The sequence below is a fragment of the Oncorhynchus kisutch genome, linkage group LG14 (assembly GCF_002021735.2).
Source record: "Oncorhynchus kisutch isolate 150728-3 linkage group LG14, Okis_V2, whole genome shotgun sequence".
Lineage (NCBI taxonomy): Eukaryota > Metazoa > Chordata > Actinopteri > Salmoniformes > Salmonidae > Oncorhynchus > Oncorhynchus kisutch.
The window spans coordinates 32,882,391-32,898,685 of record NC_034187.2 but is presented as its reverse complement, the minus strand read 5'-3'; the positions used below and the strand labels follow the sequence as shown (position 1 = coordinate 32,898,685).

General features: G+C 40.6%; 2 protein-coding genes across 5 annotated transcripts in view; both read right to left on the bottom strand.

The window, feature by feature from the left end:
- LOC109903939 (SR-related and CTD-associated factor 8) overlaps nucleotides 1-6,802 on the bottom strand; it is a 42,298-nt gene extending 35,496 nt beyond the window's left edge. For 2 of the 4 annotated variants that reach the window (XM_031788271.1, XM_020500963.2), the window contains exons 1-2: nucleotides 6,625-6,802; nucleotides 5,185-5,268 (exon numbers count right to left, since the gene is read on the bottom strand). In XM_031788271.1, coding sequence (XP_031644131.1) covers nucleotides 5,185-5,268; nucleotides 6,625-6,654 — 114 coding nt within the window. In that variant the 5' untranslated portion in view covers nucleotides 6,655-6,802. Of the gene's footprint in view, nucleotides 1-5,184; nucleotides 5,269-6,624 lie in introns of those variants that run through there. The other 2 variants (XM_031788272.1, XM_031788273.1) reach the window with 2 other exon arrangements.
- Nucleotides 6,803-6,952: 150 nt separating this feature from the next.
- Nucleotides 6,953-15,968, bottom strand: LOC109903946 (interactor protein for cytohesin exchange factors 1). The gene is made up of 11 exons (XM_020500975.2): nucleotides 15,815-15,968; nucleotides 14,455-14,508; nucleotides 13,850-13,889; nucleotides 11,267-11,436; nucleotides 10,869-10,942; nucleotides 10,552-10,623; nucleotides 10,392-10,453; nucleotides 10,119-10,237; nucleotides 9,580-9,934; nucleotides 8,817-9,007; nucleotides 6,953-8,638 (listed from the first exon to the last, which is right to left on the bottom strand). Exons 1-11 carry the CDS (start codon nucleotides 15,917-15,919, stop codon nucleotides 8,438-8,440), a joined length of 1,443 nt encoding a protein of 480 aa, XP_020356564.1. The 5' UTR covers nucleotides 15,920-15,968; the 3' UTR covers nucleotides 6,953-8,437.
- Nucleotides 15,969-16,295: the final 327 nt, after the last annotated feature.

The window sequence follows — 16,295 nt, the reverse complement described above, 5'->3', positions numbered from 1 at the left end:
ATGGCGTGTTTCATCTATGAGATGACATGCTAATACTTTTCCATCTACGTTTATTTTCAGAGCTGGGTTTTATTTTAATATTACCACCCTCCAGCATGGTATTGTTTATTAATCAGAAACACCTGCAAAGTTCTAACCTTCACGAATCGAGATTGAGCTGAGCCAAACAGCTTTTCGCCATAGCCTGCCTACACATAGAATTTTCTCCGTGGCTCAGGTGACTAACTTTTTCACCAACAAATTATCATAATCCATTGGATAATTTGTCAAGTTTCATTTTTTTTTTAATAGCTAGTCTGTGTATATATATATTTATGAAATTGTCTTAAAAAAATATATATATATATATTTTTTTGGGGATATATATATATATATTTTTTTTTTTGATATATATATATATATATATATATCAAAAAAATATATATATATATATATATATTTTTTTTTAAGACAATTTCATAAATGGTAAAATTGTGTATGATATGATTGCATTTTTGAACCACGCACCGACCAAGATGAATGGTTTGACCATACTCCACTGCTTTGATTGGTGCAGCTAGAAACCACAAGTGTCTATCCTATAACAAAAAGGAACCCGTGAAAGAAAATTCCACTATAATGTTTATCTATTTTGTTGTGCTGTTGTTACATCTGTATTGGTATTGTCTTGTTTCGTGTCTGATATGCTCAGGGTGTTGTTACACATCATTTACGGCGTGCATCATGAGCAAAGTCATTGTAGCCCATCATTTCACTTCCACTAGCTGTGAGAACCATGGCATGAGCACGGGCTGACTTGGTATTGCTGTAGCGCAGCTGAATAGCCTGCCAACATCCTACCAAAGGTTGCACTGTGTCCATTATAATGTTGAAAAAAAAGCATCTAGTCCAAACCGCTCAGTAGTTACGGTATTCATATTACCAAACCGTTCAGTAGGTATGCTACTCATATTACCAAACCGTTCAGTAGCTAGGCTATTCATATAACCAAACCGTTCAGTAGCTAGGCTATTCATATTACCAAACCGTTCAGTAGTTAGGCTACTCATATAACCAAACCGTTCAGTAGCTAGGCTATTCATATTACCAAACCGTTCAGTAGTTAGGCTATTCATATTACCAAACCGTTCAGTAAGTATGCTACTCATGTTACCAAACCGTTCAGTAGTTAGGCTACTCATATAACCAAACCGTTCAGTAGCTAGGCTATTCATATTACCAAACCGTTCAGTAGTTAGGCTATTCATATTACCAAACCGTTCAGTAGGTATGCTACTCATATTACCAAACCGTTCAGTAGCTAGGCTATTCATATTACCAAACCGTTCAGTAGGTATGCTACTCATATTACCAAACCGTTCAGTAGTTAGGCTACTCATATAACCAAACCGTTCAGTAGCTAGGCTATTCATATTACCAAACCGTTCAGTAGTTAGGATACTCATATAACCAAACCATTCAGTAGCTAGGCTATTCATATTACCAAACCGTTCAGTAGTTAGGCCATTCATATTACCAAACCGTTCAGTAGGTATGCTACTCATATAACCAAACCGTTCAGTAGCTAGGCTACTCATATTACCAAACCGTTCAGTAGCTAGGCTACTCATATTATCAAACCGTTCAGTAGCTAGGCTACTCATATTACCAAACGGTTCAGTAGTTAGGCTATTCATATTACCAAACCGTTCAGTAGTTAGGCTATTCATATTACCAAACCGTTCAGTAGTTAGGCTATTCATATTACCAAACCGTTCAGTAGTTAGGCTATTCATATTACCAAACCGTTCAGTAGTTAGGCTATTCATATTACCAAACCGTTCAGTAGTTAGGCTATTCATATTACCAAACCGTTCACTCAATAGCCTTGGTTTTTCTAATGACCGCCTCGCCTGGTTTACCAACTACTTTGCAGACAGAGTTCAGTGTGTCAAATTGGAGGTCATGTCGTCCGGACCTCTGGCAGTCTATGGGGGTACCACAGGGTTCAATTCTCGGGCAAACTCTTTTCTCTGTATATATCAATGATGTCGCTCTTGCTGCGGGCAATTCCCTGATCCACCTCTACGCAGACGACACCATTCTATATACTCCTGGCCCTTCCTTGGACACTGTGCTAACTAACCTCCAAACGAGCTTCAGTGCCATACAACACTCCTTCCATGGCCTCCACCTGCTCTTAAACGCTAGTAAAAACCAAAACCAAACCATTCGCTGCCCGCACCCGCCCGACTAGCATCACCGCCCTGGACTAGAGGTCGGAATGGCCGATTAATTAGGGCCGATTTCAAGTTTTCATAACCATCGGAAATCTGTATTTTTGGACAACGATTTGGCAGTTTTTTTTACACCTTTATTTAATCTTTATTTTACTAGGCAAGTCAGTTAAGAACACATTCTTATTTTCAATGACGGCCTAGGAACGGCGGGTTAACTGCCTTGTTCAGGGACAGAACGACAGACTTTTACCTTGTCAGCTCGGGGATTCAATCTTGCAACCTTACAGTTAACTAGTCCAACGCTCTAACCACCTGCCTCTCACTGCACTCCACGAGGAGCCTGCCTGTTACGCGAATGCAGTAAGCCATGGTAAGTTGCTAGCTAGCATTAAACTTATCTTATAAAAAAACAATCAATCAATCATAATCACTAGTTAACTACACATGGTTGATGATATTACTAGTTTATCTAGCATGTCCTGCGTTGCATATAATCGATGCGGTGCGCATTTGCGAAAAAGGACTGTCCTTGCCCCAATGTTTACCCTAACCATAAACATCAATGCCTTTCTTAAAATCAATACACAGAAGTATATAATTTTAAACCTGCATATTTAGCTAAAAGAAGGTTAGCAGGCAATATTAACCAGGTGAAATTGTGTCACTTCTCTTGCGTTCATTGCACGCAGAGTCAGGGTATATGCAACAGTTTGGGCCACCTAATTTGCAAGAATTGTACATAATTATTACATAACACTGAAGGTTGTGCAATGTAACAGGAATATTCAGACTTATGGATGCCACCCGTTAGATAAAATACGGAAAGGTTCCGTATTTCACTGAAAGAATAAACGTCTTGTTTTCGAGATGATAGTTTCCGGATTCGACCACATTACTGACCTAAGGCTCGTATTTCTGTGTGTTATTATGTTATAATTAAGTCTATGATTTGATAGAGCAGTCTGACTGAGCGATGGTAGGCACCAGCAGGCTCCTAAGCATTCATTCAAACAGCACTTTCGTGCGTTTTTTCAGCAGCCCTTCCCTGTGCTTCAAGCACAGCCCTGTTTATGACTTCAAGCCTATCAACTCCCGAGATTAGGCTGGTGTAACCGATGTGAAATGGCTAGCTAGTTGCGAGGTGCGCGCTAATCGCGTTTCAAACGTCACTCACTCTGAGACTTGGAGTAGTTATTCCCCTTGCTCTGCATGGGTAACGCTGCTTCGAGCCCAGGTAGGGGCGAGGAGAGGGACGATAGCTATACTGTTACACTGGCAATACTAAAGTGCCTATAAGAACATCCAATAGTCAAAGGTATATGAAATACAATGGTATAGAGGGAAATAGTCCTATAATAACTACAACCAAAAACTTCTTACCTGTGAATATTGAAGACTAATGTTAAAGGGAACCACCAGCTTTCATATGTTCTCATGTTCTGAGCAAGGAACTTAAATGTAAGCTTTCTTACATGGCACATATTGCACTTTTACTTTCTTCTCCAACACTTTGTTTTTGCATTATTTAAACCAAATTGAACATTTCTTATTATTTATTTGAGGCCAAATTGATTTTATTGATGTATTACATTAAGTTAAAATAAGGGTTCATTCAGTATTGTTGTAAGTGTCATTATTACAAATAAATAAATACTCAGCAAAGTGGATGCAGTCTATCACAGTGCCATCCGTTTTGTAACCAAATCATCTTATACCACCCACCACTGCGACCTGTATGCTCTAGTCGGCTGGCCCTCGCTACATATTCGTCACCAGACCCACTGGCTCCAGGTCATCTATAGTTCTATGCTAGGTAAAGCTCCGACTTATCTCAGTTCACTGGTCACGATAACAACATCCATCTGTAGCACACGTTGCAGCAGGTATATCTCACCTATCATCCCCAAAGCCAACACCTCATTTGGCCACCTTTCCTTCCAGTTCTCTGCTGCCAGTGACTGGAACGAATTGCAAAAATCGCTGGAGCTGGAGACTTATATTTCCCTCAATAATTTTAAACATAAACTATCTGAGCAGCTAACCGATCGCTACAGCTGTACATAGTCCACCTGTAAATAGCCCACCCAATCTACCTACCTCATCCCCATACTGTTTTTATTTTATTTACTTTTCTGCTCTTTTGCGCACCAGTATCACTACTTGCACATCATCATCTGCTCATTTATGACTCCAGTGTCGATCTGCTAAATTGTAAATATTCGCTCCTATGGCCTATTTATTGCCTATCTCCTCATGCCTTTTGCACACACTGTATATAGACTTTCTTTTTTCTACTGTGTCATTGACTTGTTTATTGTGTTATTGGCTCATTTATTGTTTACTCCATGTTTAACTCTGTGTCACACCGCTTTGCTATATCTTGGCTAGGCCGCAGTTGCAAATGATAACTTGTTCTCAACTAGCCTACCTAGTTAAAGGGGAAATAAATAAATAAATCAAATTAATATTAACAAACCGTTCAGTAGTTAGGCTGTTCATATTACCGGAGCTTAATCTTATTATTTCTATTTCTATGGTGGATTCGCTGTCGCAATTTATGGAAGATTACAAAACTTTGGAGAAAACAATAGATTGCAAAGTCAAAGATACCCAATTCGTTAATATGTATTAGCAGCCTGTGTAATTCTTCAGAGGCAGAACCTAAACAAGTATTTCCCAAGCTCAGGAATTACATTGAAATAGGGGCAGGGGGCATTGCCCACTGGTGGGGCCTTTAATGTAGTATCTTCATATGTTTTGGTTAGAGTGAGTAGAAGGATGCTGGCTGACATTTGTATACCTTCCAGAGCTAGAATTTAATCAATCAATGCTATTGATCCAAATAGTGCATTGCAAGTTAGTTCAAGTAACAAGGGTTATTTGAACCCCATTCATTGTACGGCTGGGAGATGGACTCTCTGTCCACGATCACTCCAACTCTTTAGTTTAATTTCTACATACTTACTTTTATAGCTTTTATTGCAGACTTGGTAATATTGGTCATTTTCGCCTTGGAGATTGGAGGCTTGTACTCGTTCAACGAGAAGAGCTGAAAGACAAAAAGTGAAGGAAACAAACCGTTCAAACACATTTTAATATAAAAGTGTTAAATAAGACAAGAAACACATTACTCGGGACTGAGGCTAAGACTTAAGAGGAATGGCAAACATTTAGTTTGTACAGTAGGCTACATAGGCCAGGGAAAGGGTGTCATCAAAAAAGTGTTTAAAGACACTTGGGGCTGTCTTTATTATGCGCACAAAGAATATTCAAGCAATAGCCTCCAGTGAAATATTAGTAGCTGAAAAAGTAGTGCGTGTATTGGGCATGATGCTGGTGTTTTAATTCGCTGTATGTTGTCGATGATATCTGATTTTATGGTTCATGTTATGTAATTCTATACAGGCACACCGTGTTGTGGCCACATTCCCTTTTTTCTTACTAGTTTAGTCATGCATTATTACTACAGAGATCATAACTAGATGTGTGAATGAATGCATATCACCTACTAATGACTATGGAGACTCGATTTTGCGAATATTTACTGTCATCAGCAACAACCGGGCCACACAGAATGCTTGACATTTGGCAAACGAACTGAAGAACAGACCCAGTTGCAAAGTCTGGCACATTTCTACCAACCTTCGTTATTTTGGAAGATAGAAATCAGCTAGCTAAACTAACCAACGGATCAGTAAACCCGTCCTGCCCTTGCTAACTGAAGTGAGACGAATGACTCGACCAGTGTGACTTGGCTGAAAACTACTGGGCCCCCCCAAATTATTTAGAACAAAATACAATAGCTTGTTAGCATGCTATTTTGGTTACCTACAAAGTGATACAGCATCCGTGATTGTTTTACTGCATAATTTGCTAACTAACTGGAATCATTGCACCGGCCGCCACGCGAAAACAGCTAACTGTCTCACGTTTACCAGGCCTTGCTCCCTAGCTATTGTCTGGCTAACATTGTTAGCTAGCTAGCCAGCTAACCTTTACAGTTGACTGAGTTAAGAAAATAGCTAAGTAAATTAGGGTGACGTAGATAGCGACAGGGGTTGTTTTGATTTTGAAGTTCAATTGAGTTAGCCTACTGTAATCTAAATTAGCTAGCTAGTTAAACATTATTAGCGCGCTCTACCAGATGGAAATCTAACTAGCTACAGTTCACCGAGTTTAACTCAGTATTGCTGACCAAATGACGGTATAGTAGCGCTTACATTGAAAAGGACTAACTGGGTGATCAATATTCATGGTGGAAGCAAACCGTGTCTACTGAAAGGATGCGGCCTTGTGTCTAGCTGCCCTTCTCCTCCTTTCTGCTTTACGCTAGCTAACGTTAATCATACATTCCACTAACATTACAGTCACTTGCATTGAAAAGTGGGGGAGAAATCATACAAACCTCGCCGTTGAATGCTTTGACAGCCTCCATGGTGTTGTATTTGAGTCTCGTTGTAAGCTGTAAAATGTTTATATTGTTCTTCTCGACAACCGGTTTGATGCATGCTCTATGTTAGCTTGGTGAGATGGAGAAGATTGCCAATATGGCGCACAACCTCAATGAAATCCGAACAGCAGCACAGAGACCAGCGAACCCAAGTGTCACACACTTGTATTGCAGGTCCAATGAAAGTAGTTAACTGGCGACGACTCGTGGTCAAAAGACGCTCTAACACCCCGCTGGATTATTTAAAAAATCATGTCTGAAGAAGAAAAAAAAAATGCTGATATAATGCAGAGCATTTGAACTCTTTATTACTCTTTCGATACAGTCACTTAATGAAAATGTACCAATTAAAATACAATAGAACTGTACACACTTTATACCTATGTACAATGACTTTATTTACAATGCTAAAACAACAAAATATTTTCCACAGCTAAATCATATAAATTACAATTCAGGATTCATTGTTGCTGGCACAACATGGAATGCTTACATAACAACGTCTCCATGAAAGTATCAGGACCTGAATGTAACAGCTATCACATACAGCAATGTTGAATGATCAAATGTCTCTAGGAAAACCACAAAGATATCATGATCAAAATATAACCAAGATAACAGACACAGAAGTTTGTATCAAAAGCTTACATACTGTACATTTCAAGGCAGTGCAAGTTTGTTGAACTGTTTGTAAAACTATTAGAAAATAAAACCTTGTCCTATAGGCAACTGAACATGTTGCAAAATAACAAACACTTGTGGAAATTAGCTTTCAGAGATGGACACATCTACCCAATGTTCCATCACTCACTACTTGAGATAACACAAATGCAAGCAAACACTGTACATATCACAACAGACGAAAACGTAAATTGTTACATCTCTAAACCTAAAAAGATAAATGACAACATAAACAATATAAAACCATATAATGTCATCCAATCAACAATACAATGTTTGCATCAACTCCAACTTTAAAAAATACACTTTCCTCTTATGATTCCACTTAGTGGAGAGTCAACACATGAGCTGCTTCCAATCATATGTAGTTAGTTAAAAATGCGGCCTGTGTCAACCTGGACATGGTGGTAGGAGCAATAGTAAACGTAAATCATAGAAAATGTAAATCTGTCTTCCTTCATTTAGTATGATATGTATTAATTTGTGGCTGCCAATCAATTTCGGATGATATGCCATGAATTACAATTCATATGATATGTTACGAATTGCAATTCGTTAGCCTAGCTAGCATTAGCCACCTAGCTAACCTAAGGGTTAAGGTTAGGAGTTAAGCTAAAGGGTTAGCTAACATGTTTAGTAGTTGCAAAGTAGCAAGTAGTTAAAGTTACTAATTAGCTCAAATGCAAAAGTTGCCTTTGGTGTAATTTGAAGACGCAACCTTTGGGTTGTTAGACGTTCGCGTTATACACCCACTCTTCCATGATCCACCCGACAAACCACCCTCTTTCTTTTTTTATCTTAAGTAATCTTCTATCTTATGTAACCAAACGTAACATATCATGCTAATTTCAGCATCCTGGATTTATGTTTACTATGAGACCAGGCTGCCTGTGAACAACTCTTAGTGCTACTGGGTTATGGGTAGACATTAACGGCAGTGAGTCTTATAAACATTCTGAGTAAAAGTTACCCATAGGCACATGAACGCAATCTGCTCATCCATCCCAAATCTTACCCATAAGCATTAGTGGGGTAAACTCAACACTGACCTTAGATCAGTGTTAAGGGGCAACTACATCCTACTCCATTATAAACTGGTCTCTACAAAGGGGACAGCAATGGCATTGGCTGCTGCTGCGGAGGGCTCTACCTCTGCTGCCACCTGGTGTCCATGCTTGAGACAGATCTCCTGGAGCAGAGGCGTGTTGACCTTTTTCCATTCCCTGAATCTGGAGGGGGTGGGTTCTGACAGCACCTGCTCAATGGTCAACAGGTCTGCCTCCTTTGCCTAAATCAAAGGGGAAGAACGAAAGAGTGTGCAACTATGCTCAAGGGTCTCAATACTAAACAGCATATACAATTTGTACATAGAAAACAAGGACATGCATGTGATCCTGACACCTATGTGGTGATAAACTGATAAAAACAAAAGCATATAGTAATTCTAGTCAAGTTGGCAGATGTACCTTTAGCGTGCTGTTGAGGGTCCTGATGAGGTGCAGTTTCTCGTTAACGTCCTGGTTTTTGCATCTCTTTATAAAGGAGGCTCTGAAGTCCCTCTTGGTGGATGGTTTGCGGTCTCCTATGGGAGAGAGGTTGGCCTGCTTGATGTGGATGTACAGTCTCTCCATCTCATCAGATGTGGCTTCATGGTTCACTGCAAGAACAATACAATTGACTTCAGGAAATGTATGTTTCTGCAGAAACATATTTATAAGTTTACCACTTTTAAAGAAAGTATGATAAGGTTTGAGGTCAGTACTCTTACTCAAAACAGGTTAAAAATAACATTAAGCTCATTGACGGGATTTAAATAGTGTTGACTATAACTCCACTTCATTTCATATTTTTTTCCAACTAGTTGATTGACAGTTATGAGACAATGTAATGTTTGACAAAACTGTGAAAACAGGATGAAGACTAGGATGTTTTGGTATTCAAATCTGTTTAACAAAAATTCCAAGGCCAGGGCAGGATGTGTAGGCAGACATTCAAACTAACTCACATCTTACAACAAGCACAGCTACCAATGTGCTGCCAAAGACAGAAGCTGTGACATTACACAACAGGAAGTGTGGTCTACTTGCACTTCTCCTATCCACAGGTCTGATCAAGTAAGAACTAAAGGCCTCCAAGGAGCACACAATAATTTTTCCTTCACAATTTGTATTATGATTAACATGTTCCCCTTATTTAAGTCAACAGCCGTTAAGAAAAAAGCATTCTCACCATCTTCTGTCCCTATTTCTAGCACAGCCACCTCCTCTATCTGCTCCCTGGGGTTAAAGTCCTCCTCCCTGGCTGTGCTGCCTGGAGGGTCCTGGTAGGATGAAGCCTCCTGGTGGTGCTGTAGGGGCCCCTCGTTCTCTTGATTATGTGGGGGCCGATGTGTGTGGACCTGCACAGAGCACACCACCGTTTCCCCGACAACAGGAGAGGCCTGCGAGACCAGGTCCAGCCAGGACTGACGATGCTTGGCCAGTGAGGACACGGAACTCTGTGATGTCATTGTGCTGACAGGTGAGGAGAAGGAGCCATTGGTCTCACTGGGAAGGGGAGAGGAGTAGGGGGGAGGGAGGGTACCCTGAGAGAGAAGAACATAAAGGGGTTGTTCAGCAAGGTTAATACTCAACACTTTGAAAAAAAATAATGTAAGTCAGTGTAACTAGGGCCCAGAGGTTTTCTTGGTCACGTCACACGGTTAGGAAAAACTTCTGGCCTTAATTACCAGAGCCTACTCGGCTGCCCGGTGCATACGGCCTACTGACCTGATGTCCACTGCCAGGTGGACCATCCACAGAGCCCTTGTTCATCGGCTCAGAGTATGGGGGAGGGGGAGCCTCTGTCGTCTCAGCCTCCTCATGATCACTTTCCTCACTGTAGCACTCTGGACACAGAGTCAAAATGCCATTAGGCTACATACTTGACAAACAAATATCAGCAGTGATACTGAGGCAATAGTAGTAAAGAACAGAATGAGTCAATTGGTGGAATGGACCACAGCTGATAAATCATGCCGACTGATCAACATAAAAGCTTACCAGCAGTGTTGCTCTCTGTTGGTACGTATTGTATTGAAGCAAGCCCAAGCTTATTCAACCAACTACAACAGATAAACAGAGAGAGACTGTCACATTCCTCACTGTCTCGATGATGACACTCTTAACATGACTCACATTAGAATCTTTTCATGCGACTTACACGTTCATCTCCTCGTAGGTATCAGCTGCAAAGTAAAACATCATGACTTGCGGGTGACATGCTTTGATGGCACTGCAAGCGAGAGGGGAGAACATAACTCACATGATTCAGTTTCTCACTTTGCGTTCGAACATTTACACTGCGCTCAGGAAGTTACACATTCACGCGACCTATAACTTCCTGTCATTATGAGAGTTGGGCGTTCTTGTCAAATTGAAAGTGTGGCAGTAAATGGTCAGTAATTACCTGGAATAGATGTATTGACCAGTTTTACACAAACAGTAACATGATTTAGTGAAATAAGAAACAAGTTTTACTATTTTTTCTTGCACTCCAAGGCTCTGTCGATGATGAAGTCAGTCAGGTTAATGTATCCCTCTGCTTTCTCTGCCTGAAAATAATATGGGATTGACAGATTCTTAGCATTAAAAGGTATTGGAATTTCAAAGCAATGAAAAGAGGCATTATTCAACCTTTTATCCATTTCTAGTTCCCTCAAATTAGTTTTGACTCATGGTAAACAAAGGCTTAATTAATTCCTCCATCTTGCCAGTAATCATGCCTCTGTAGAAGAAACAGACACTTTCAGCTCCAGGAAACACCATGTCAGACTCAGACGGACTAATTCCCAGCAGTGACGTAGCAGAGGCAGCAAGCAGCTGTGGAAATGATACGATGACTCAGCATAGAGGGTTAAATTATGAGTGTTACTCACCAGTTGAGTAGTGTACCAGTACAGGGAAGTCTTCTTCAGCACAAACCAGTACTTTTTCCATTTGAAACCCAGGAAGGCCTTTCCTTCTTTCTTCCTGTAGAGCCAGCCCTGGTAGTCCGACTCCCCCAGCTCTTTAACCGAGACCCTCCGTCTGCTCATTGCCACATTGCCTGAACACAGAGGTGATCGTTCCTGAATTCATGCACCGTGGTTGCAAAGCAACAATATACCCTCTAATATACCTTTATTGCTATGCAGACATTTTGATATGACACTATGATTGGTTAAATAAATCCTCTTTAGCATGTTCAGCAAGGTACAAACAATATTACAATGCCACGATTTACAGAGGGATACAATATAATTCAAATAGTCCAATGCCTCCAAATTGAACATTCTACGCAACAGATTTGTTCAACAGATTTATGGTTCACCTGCTGATTGATTTTAAGCTACAGTTTCCAAGTATCGCAGATTCAGAATATCTTTCAGCCTACCTGTGTCAGATGGTGGCCAGACAAATCATTTTCAAAGAAGTATTCCAAAGGGTATACAGGTAAATGCCAAAATGAAGGAAACACTAACATAAAGCGTCTTAGTAGAGTGTTGGGCCACCACGAGCCAGAACAACTCCAATGCACCTTGGCATAGATTCTACAAGTGTCTGGAACTCGATTGGAGGGATGCAACACCATTCTTCCACAAGAAATTCCATAATTTGGTGTTTTGTTGATGGTGGTGGAAAATGCGGTCCCAGGCGCCGTTCCAGAATCTCTCATAAGTGTTCAATTGGGTTGAGATCTGATGACTGAGACGGCCATGGAATATGGTTGAGAAAAAAAATGTATGCTCATCAAACCATTCAGTGACCACTCGTGCCTTGTGTCATCCTATGGGGGTATGGCTATGGCAGGTTAGAGCATTGGGTCGAATACCCGAGCCGACAAGTTGAAAAATCTGTTCCATGTGCCCTAGAGCAAGGCACTTAACCATCATTTGCTCCAGGGGTGTCGTACTAGTATGACTGATCCTGTAAAACAATGCATTTCCCTGCACCTATCTGGTGTATGTGACAATAAAAATGTGCCCAGCATTTTTATACATGGCCCTAAGCATGATTGGATGTTAATTGCTTTCCTTAAGTCAAGAACTGCACGTGTGGAAGCACCTGTTTTCAATATACTTTTATCCCTCAGTGTATCCACTACTTTAGCAGTTACCTGTTTATCACACACAATGAAGCACAGACTGCTCAGCATACAGTAACTACCCATAAAGGCTAATAATATTGGAATCTCTTGCTGAGCCTGTTCTTAACCTTTTACACTAGTGGGAATTGGCCTTTATAGATAGGGCTAAATTGAAATGTTTCTTCCAGAAGATATATGAAAAGCATGGTAGCAATTGAAAGGAAATAGTTTGGAGATAATGGGAATATCATTAGACGACAGTTCAGGACACAACAGTTCAACAGCACCGGCGCATTTGTTGATAACTAAATCAGAAAAGACTCTAGATACATTCAGGAACATGAGTATATTCCTGTAAAATGTGGGGTAGGTGCAACATAAACCCCAACCATGACATGGGGTTGAGAGGACTAACTGGCGTCTCCAAGTGGTCACACACCTCTCCAAAGTGTACACCGTTCCTAAGTCATTTCAATGCTCTTTTATGACTCAAAGAAGTCTTCAACTATAAGGTGCTTTTTTGAGCTCCTAGCTGTGCCGTTGAGGAACTAGAGCAAGCACACTTGTAGTTGTTTTGAACACAGCCCTGCAATCACACAATTACTGTTGTTGTTGTTTAAGCAATCCAAAAACATCCCATTATCAATTGTAATCTGGGTCAGGTGGGCATCATTTAAAAGCTTGTTCTATTGCCAACATGCCTAGCTAAGTTATAAAATACGATCTTACAGTGTTAGACTTTCACAAGGCAATTCATAGAAACAGATCATTTTGGTGCACATAGAAACGAGTCATGAGAGTCAGGTGCTTTTTCCGCAGCAAATTCTCTTCACAATAGACAAACAGGCTCATTCTGTTCAGAACAACCCAGGGTATGACGCCAACTCTACACCAATCATGGGGATCATAAACGGTGACACTGTATACGACATGGGTTTTATGATATGGAAATGTGAATTGTACATTTGGACTCAAAGCAGTATTCATTACAATCCTCAACGTCTGATCTTTTTCTTTCCTCTTAAATTTACAGCATTTCCCTTAGACAACAAAACATTTTGAAAAGTTGCCCAATTAACAGGAGGGAGGGGGACTAAGTTCAGAACAGCTGTCAGTCAAAACCCAATCACAGAGCCTGAGCTCTGACGTCATTTATATCATGTTACTGTACAACCACTGCATTCCAATTTAGATGTTTATCAGTGCCCAGATCTGCAATTTTCAGCGTGTATACAAGTATAAAGGTCTACGGCATTATCAACACAACCCTCCACACAGACACTCTAATCGTCCTGACACTTCACACACGCCCAAATCAGTGGGGCCAAATTACAGTTGAGGGCACAGACAGCATGCAGGCAGGCAGCAGAATCAGGCCTGGACACCAACTTACCTCCTCGAGTCTTCCTCTTGGGTTTCTGTCTCAGGGAAACCTGATAGAACAGAAGGTAGTGAGAGGTCAGATAGTCCCTAGTTCACGAGATGGGTGATTGAAGGTAGAGCTTCCCCAGACAGTGCAGCTCGATCAGACAGTCCCTCACCCTACCTCAGCTATAGTCTTTGAAACATCCTGTTTCACACCACCAGTGTCACTCGTGTGTGTGTGTGTGTGTGTGTGTGTCTCTCTCTCTCTCTCTCTCTCTGCAGTAGTCACAAGCAATCAAATATAACAGTGGTTTGCCAATGTGTGTGTGTGTGTGTGTGTGTGTGTGTGTGTGTGTGTGTGTGTGTATATATACATATACATATATATATACAGTACTTTTTTTAACAATAAATAAGCTTTTTATTTAATTTCATTGTCGTCCAAGAGTTGCTGAATCTCCACTCTACTATATCTTGTGAGATCTCTGAGGAAGCTGTAATGATGACACCATATGAGAAAGGAATTGCAGACGCAATTTGTGACTACTGCCTGCCTCAGGAAAAAAAATGCCCATTTAAAAAAAACATCCTTAATAACATTTAAGAGACATATAGATAATCTCCAGTACTTACAGGGTTGTAGTCATCACCTGCCATGGAGGGAGCCAGAGATATAGGGAAGGCAGCCTGCAGGCAGGGAGAGGGAGAGAGAGATACCTTTTCAGTTTATTATTAAGTAACATTATTTACTCCCATGTTAAATGAATAGACTGAGTACAATACTTCAAGTCTCAAAGGGTCCACTTTGACATCTCTCCTGATTTAGAGAAAAGGGGGAACTGCTTTGCATCATGGATGAGTTGGTGTCCATTTATAGCATGACCCTTGTACATTGCATTTAGTCTTCATAAGTGAACTTGCACAAGATTGTAGTCAGCCCTTTTTATAACAGACTATGACCCATAATGTCTTCAAACCAAACTGACATGGTCACTGACATTGAGAAACAGTTTCCTTCACATTGGCATTATTGACAAACTTCCTCCTAGAAAACCTCCTCAGGGGGACTGCGTTCCTCACGGAGAACATTGACGAGTCTGATGGCGGGAACCTCAGACCCTGGAGCCACACAAACCAAAATGTAGGTCACATCAACTGATAAAAACAAGCAAACTAACTATTTCCAGGTCCATGGTCATGATGTAGCCATAGTCCATGGATAGACAAAGAAAAGGCCTCCAATTCGACACCAGATTTTTGAAAGAACTGGTAGCTCAAAATACACATTCCTACCATACAGTTCCAAAACGCTGCAATGAAAGAACAATACACATATTCATTAAGTCTAGATGATGTTGCTTTCAAAAGAGGTTAGTAATATATTAAGAGTGTCAGCTTCATAAGGCTGGTCTTCACCAAATGACACATACTAAAGACGAGAAACATATCTAGGCTACACTTCTCTGTCCGTCTTGCTCAACACACTTGCATCTCAGTCAGCAACATGTTCTGTTAGCCAGCTGATGACTGTGATCCGAGTGATGCTTCATCACACTATAACCACAACCGCAGCAGTATGAACTAACTGCACCTGTTATCAGATGACATAAATAATATAACCAGTTTAACAGAGCATCAAGAACTGTGAGTACTGACTGAAGCAGAATGCCACATCAGACAGATCAAGAGTTCAGGAAACAAATACGTCCGCACCAAATATCTGCCATGGTTGGAACTAAACAAGAATCAGATATCACAAAAACAAAATTATTTTAAAAGACTAGCTGGACTGAACGGGGTTCAGGGAAGTCATGCAGGCCTATAACCGTTTACTCAAAATGTGTCTTTCTTTGATGGATTGACAGGTTAAATTGATTGACTCAAACTCTGTGTTTGTGTTAGTATTAAAAAACGTGTAGGTAAACGAAAAACACAGTTTTTCTTCAAACATTAAGGTGATAGTCTAGCCCTCAAAAATCACCTTGAAACATACCTGCAATTTAGATATGAAAATACGTATTTTAGTGCGGATAACGTCTCTGTTGAAGGACAACTTGCGCTTACAACGGCGAATCCCCGCTAAAACGTTGGTGAACATTAGGTTGCAATAATAGTAGCAGTGAGTCTGAAGTTGTCCGCCGAGTTAAAGTATAACCACTAGATGTCACTCTTGCGCATCAAATATGGAAATTAGATTGTAGGTCACACTTGTTCATCAAACCTGTTGACATGACATTCGTTGAATTGTCACAGACTCTTGCTGTTGACTATATACACTACATGTATGTGGACACCTGCTAGTGGAACATCTCATTCCAAAATTATGGCATTAATATGGAGTCGGCACCCCCTTTGTTGCTAGCCTCCACTCTTCTTGGAAGACATTCCACAAGATGTTGCTGGGACTTGCTCCCATTCAGCCAAGAGCATTTGTGAGGTTGGGCACTGATGTTGGGCAATTAGGCCTGGCTTGC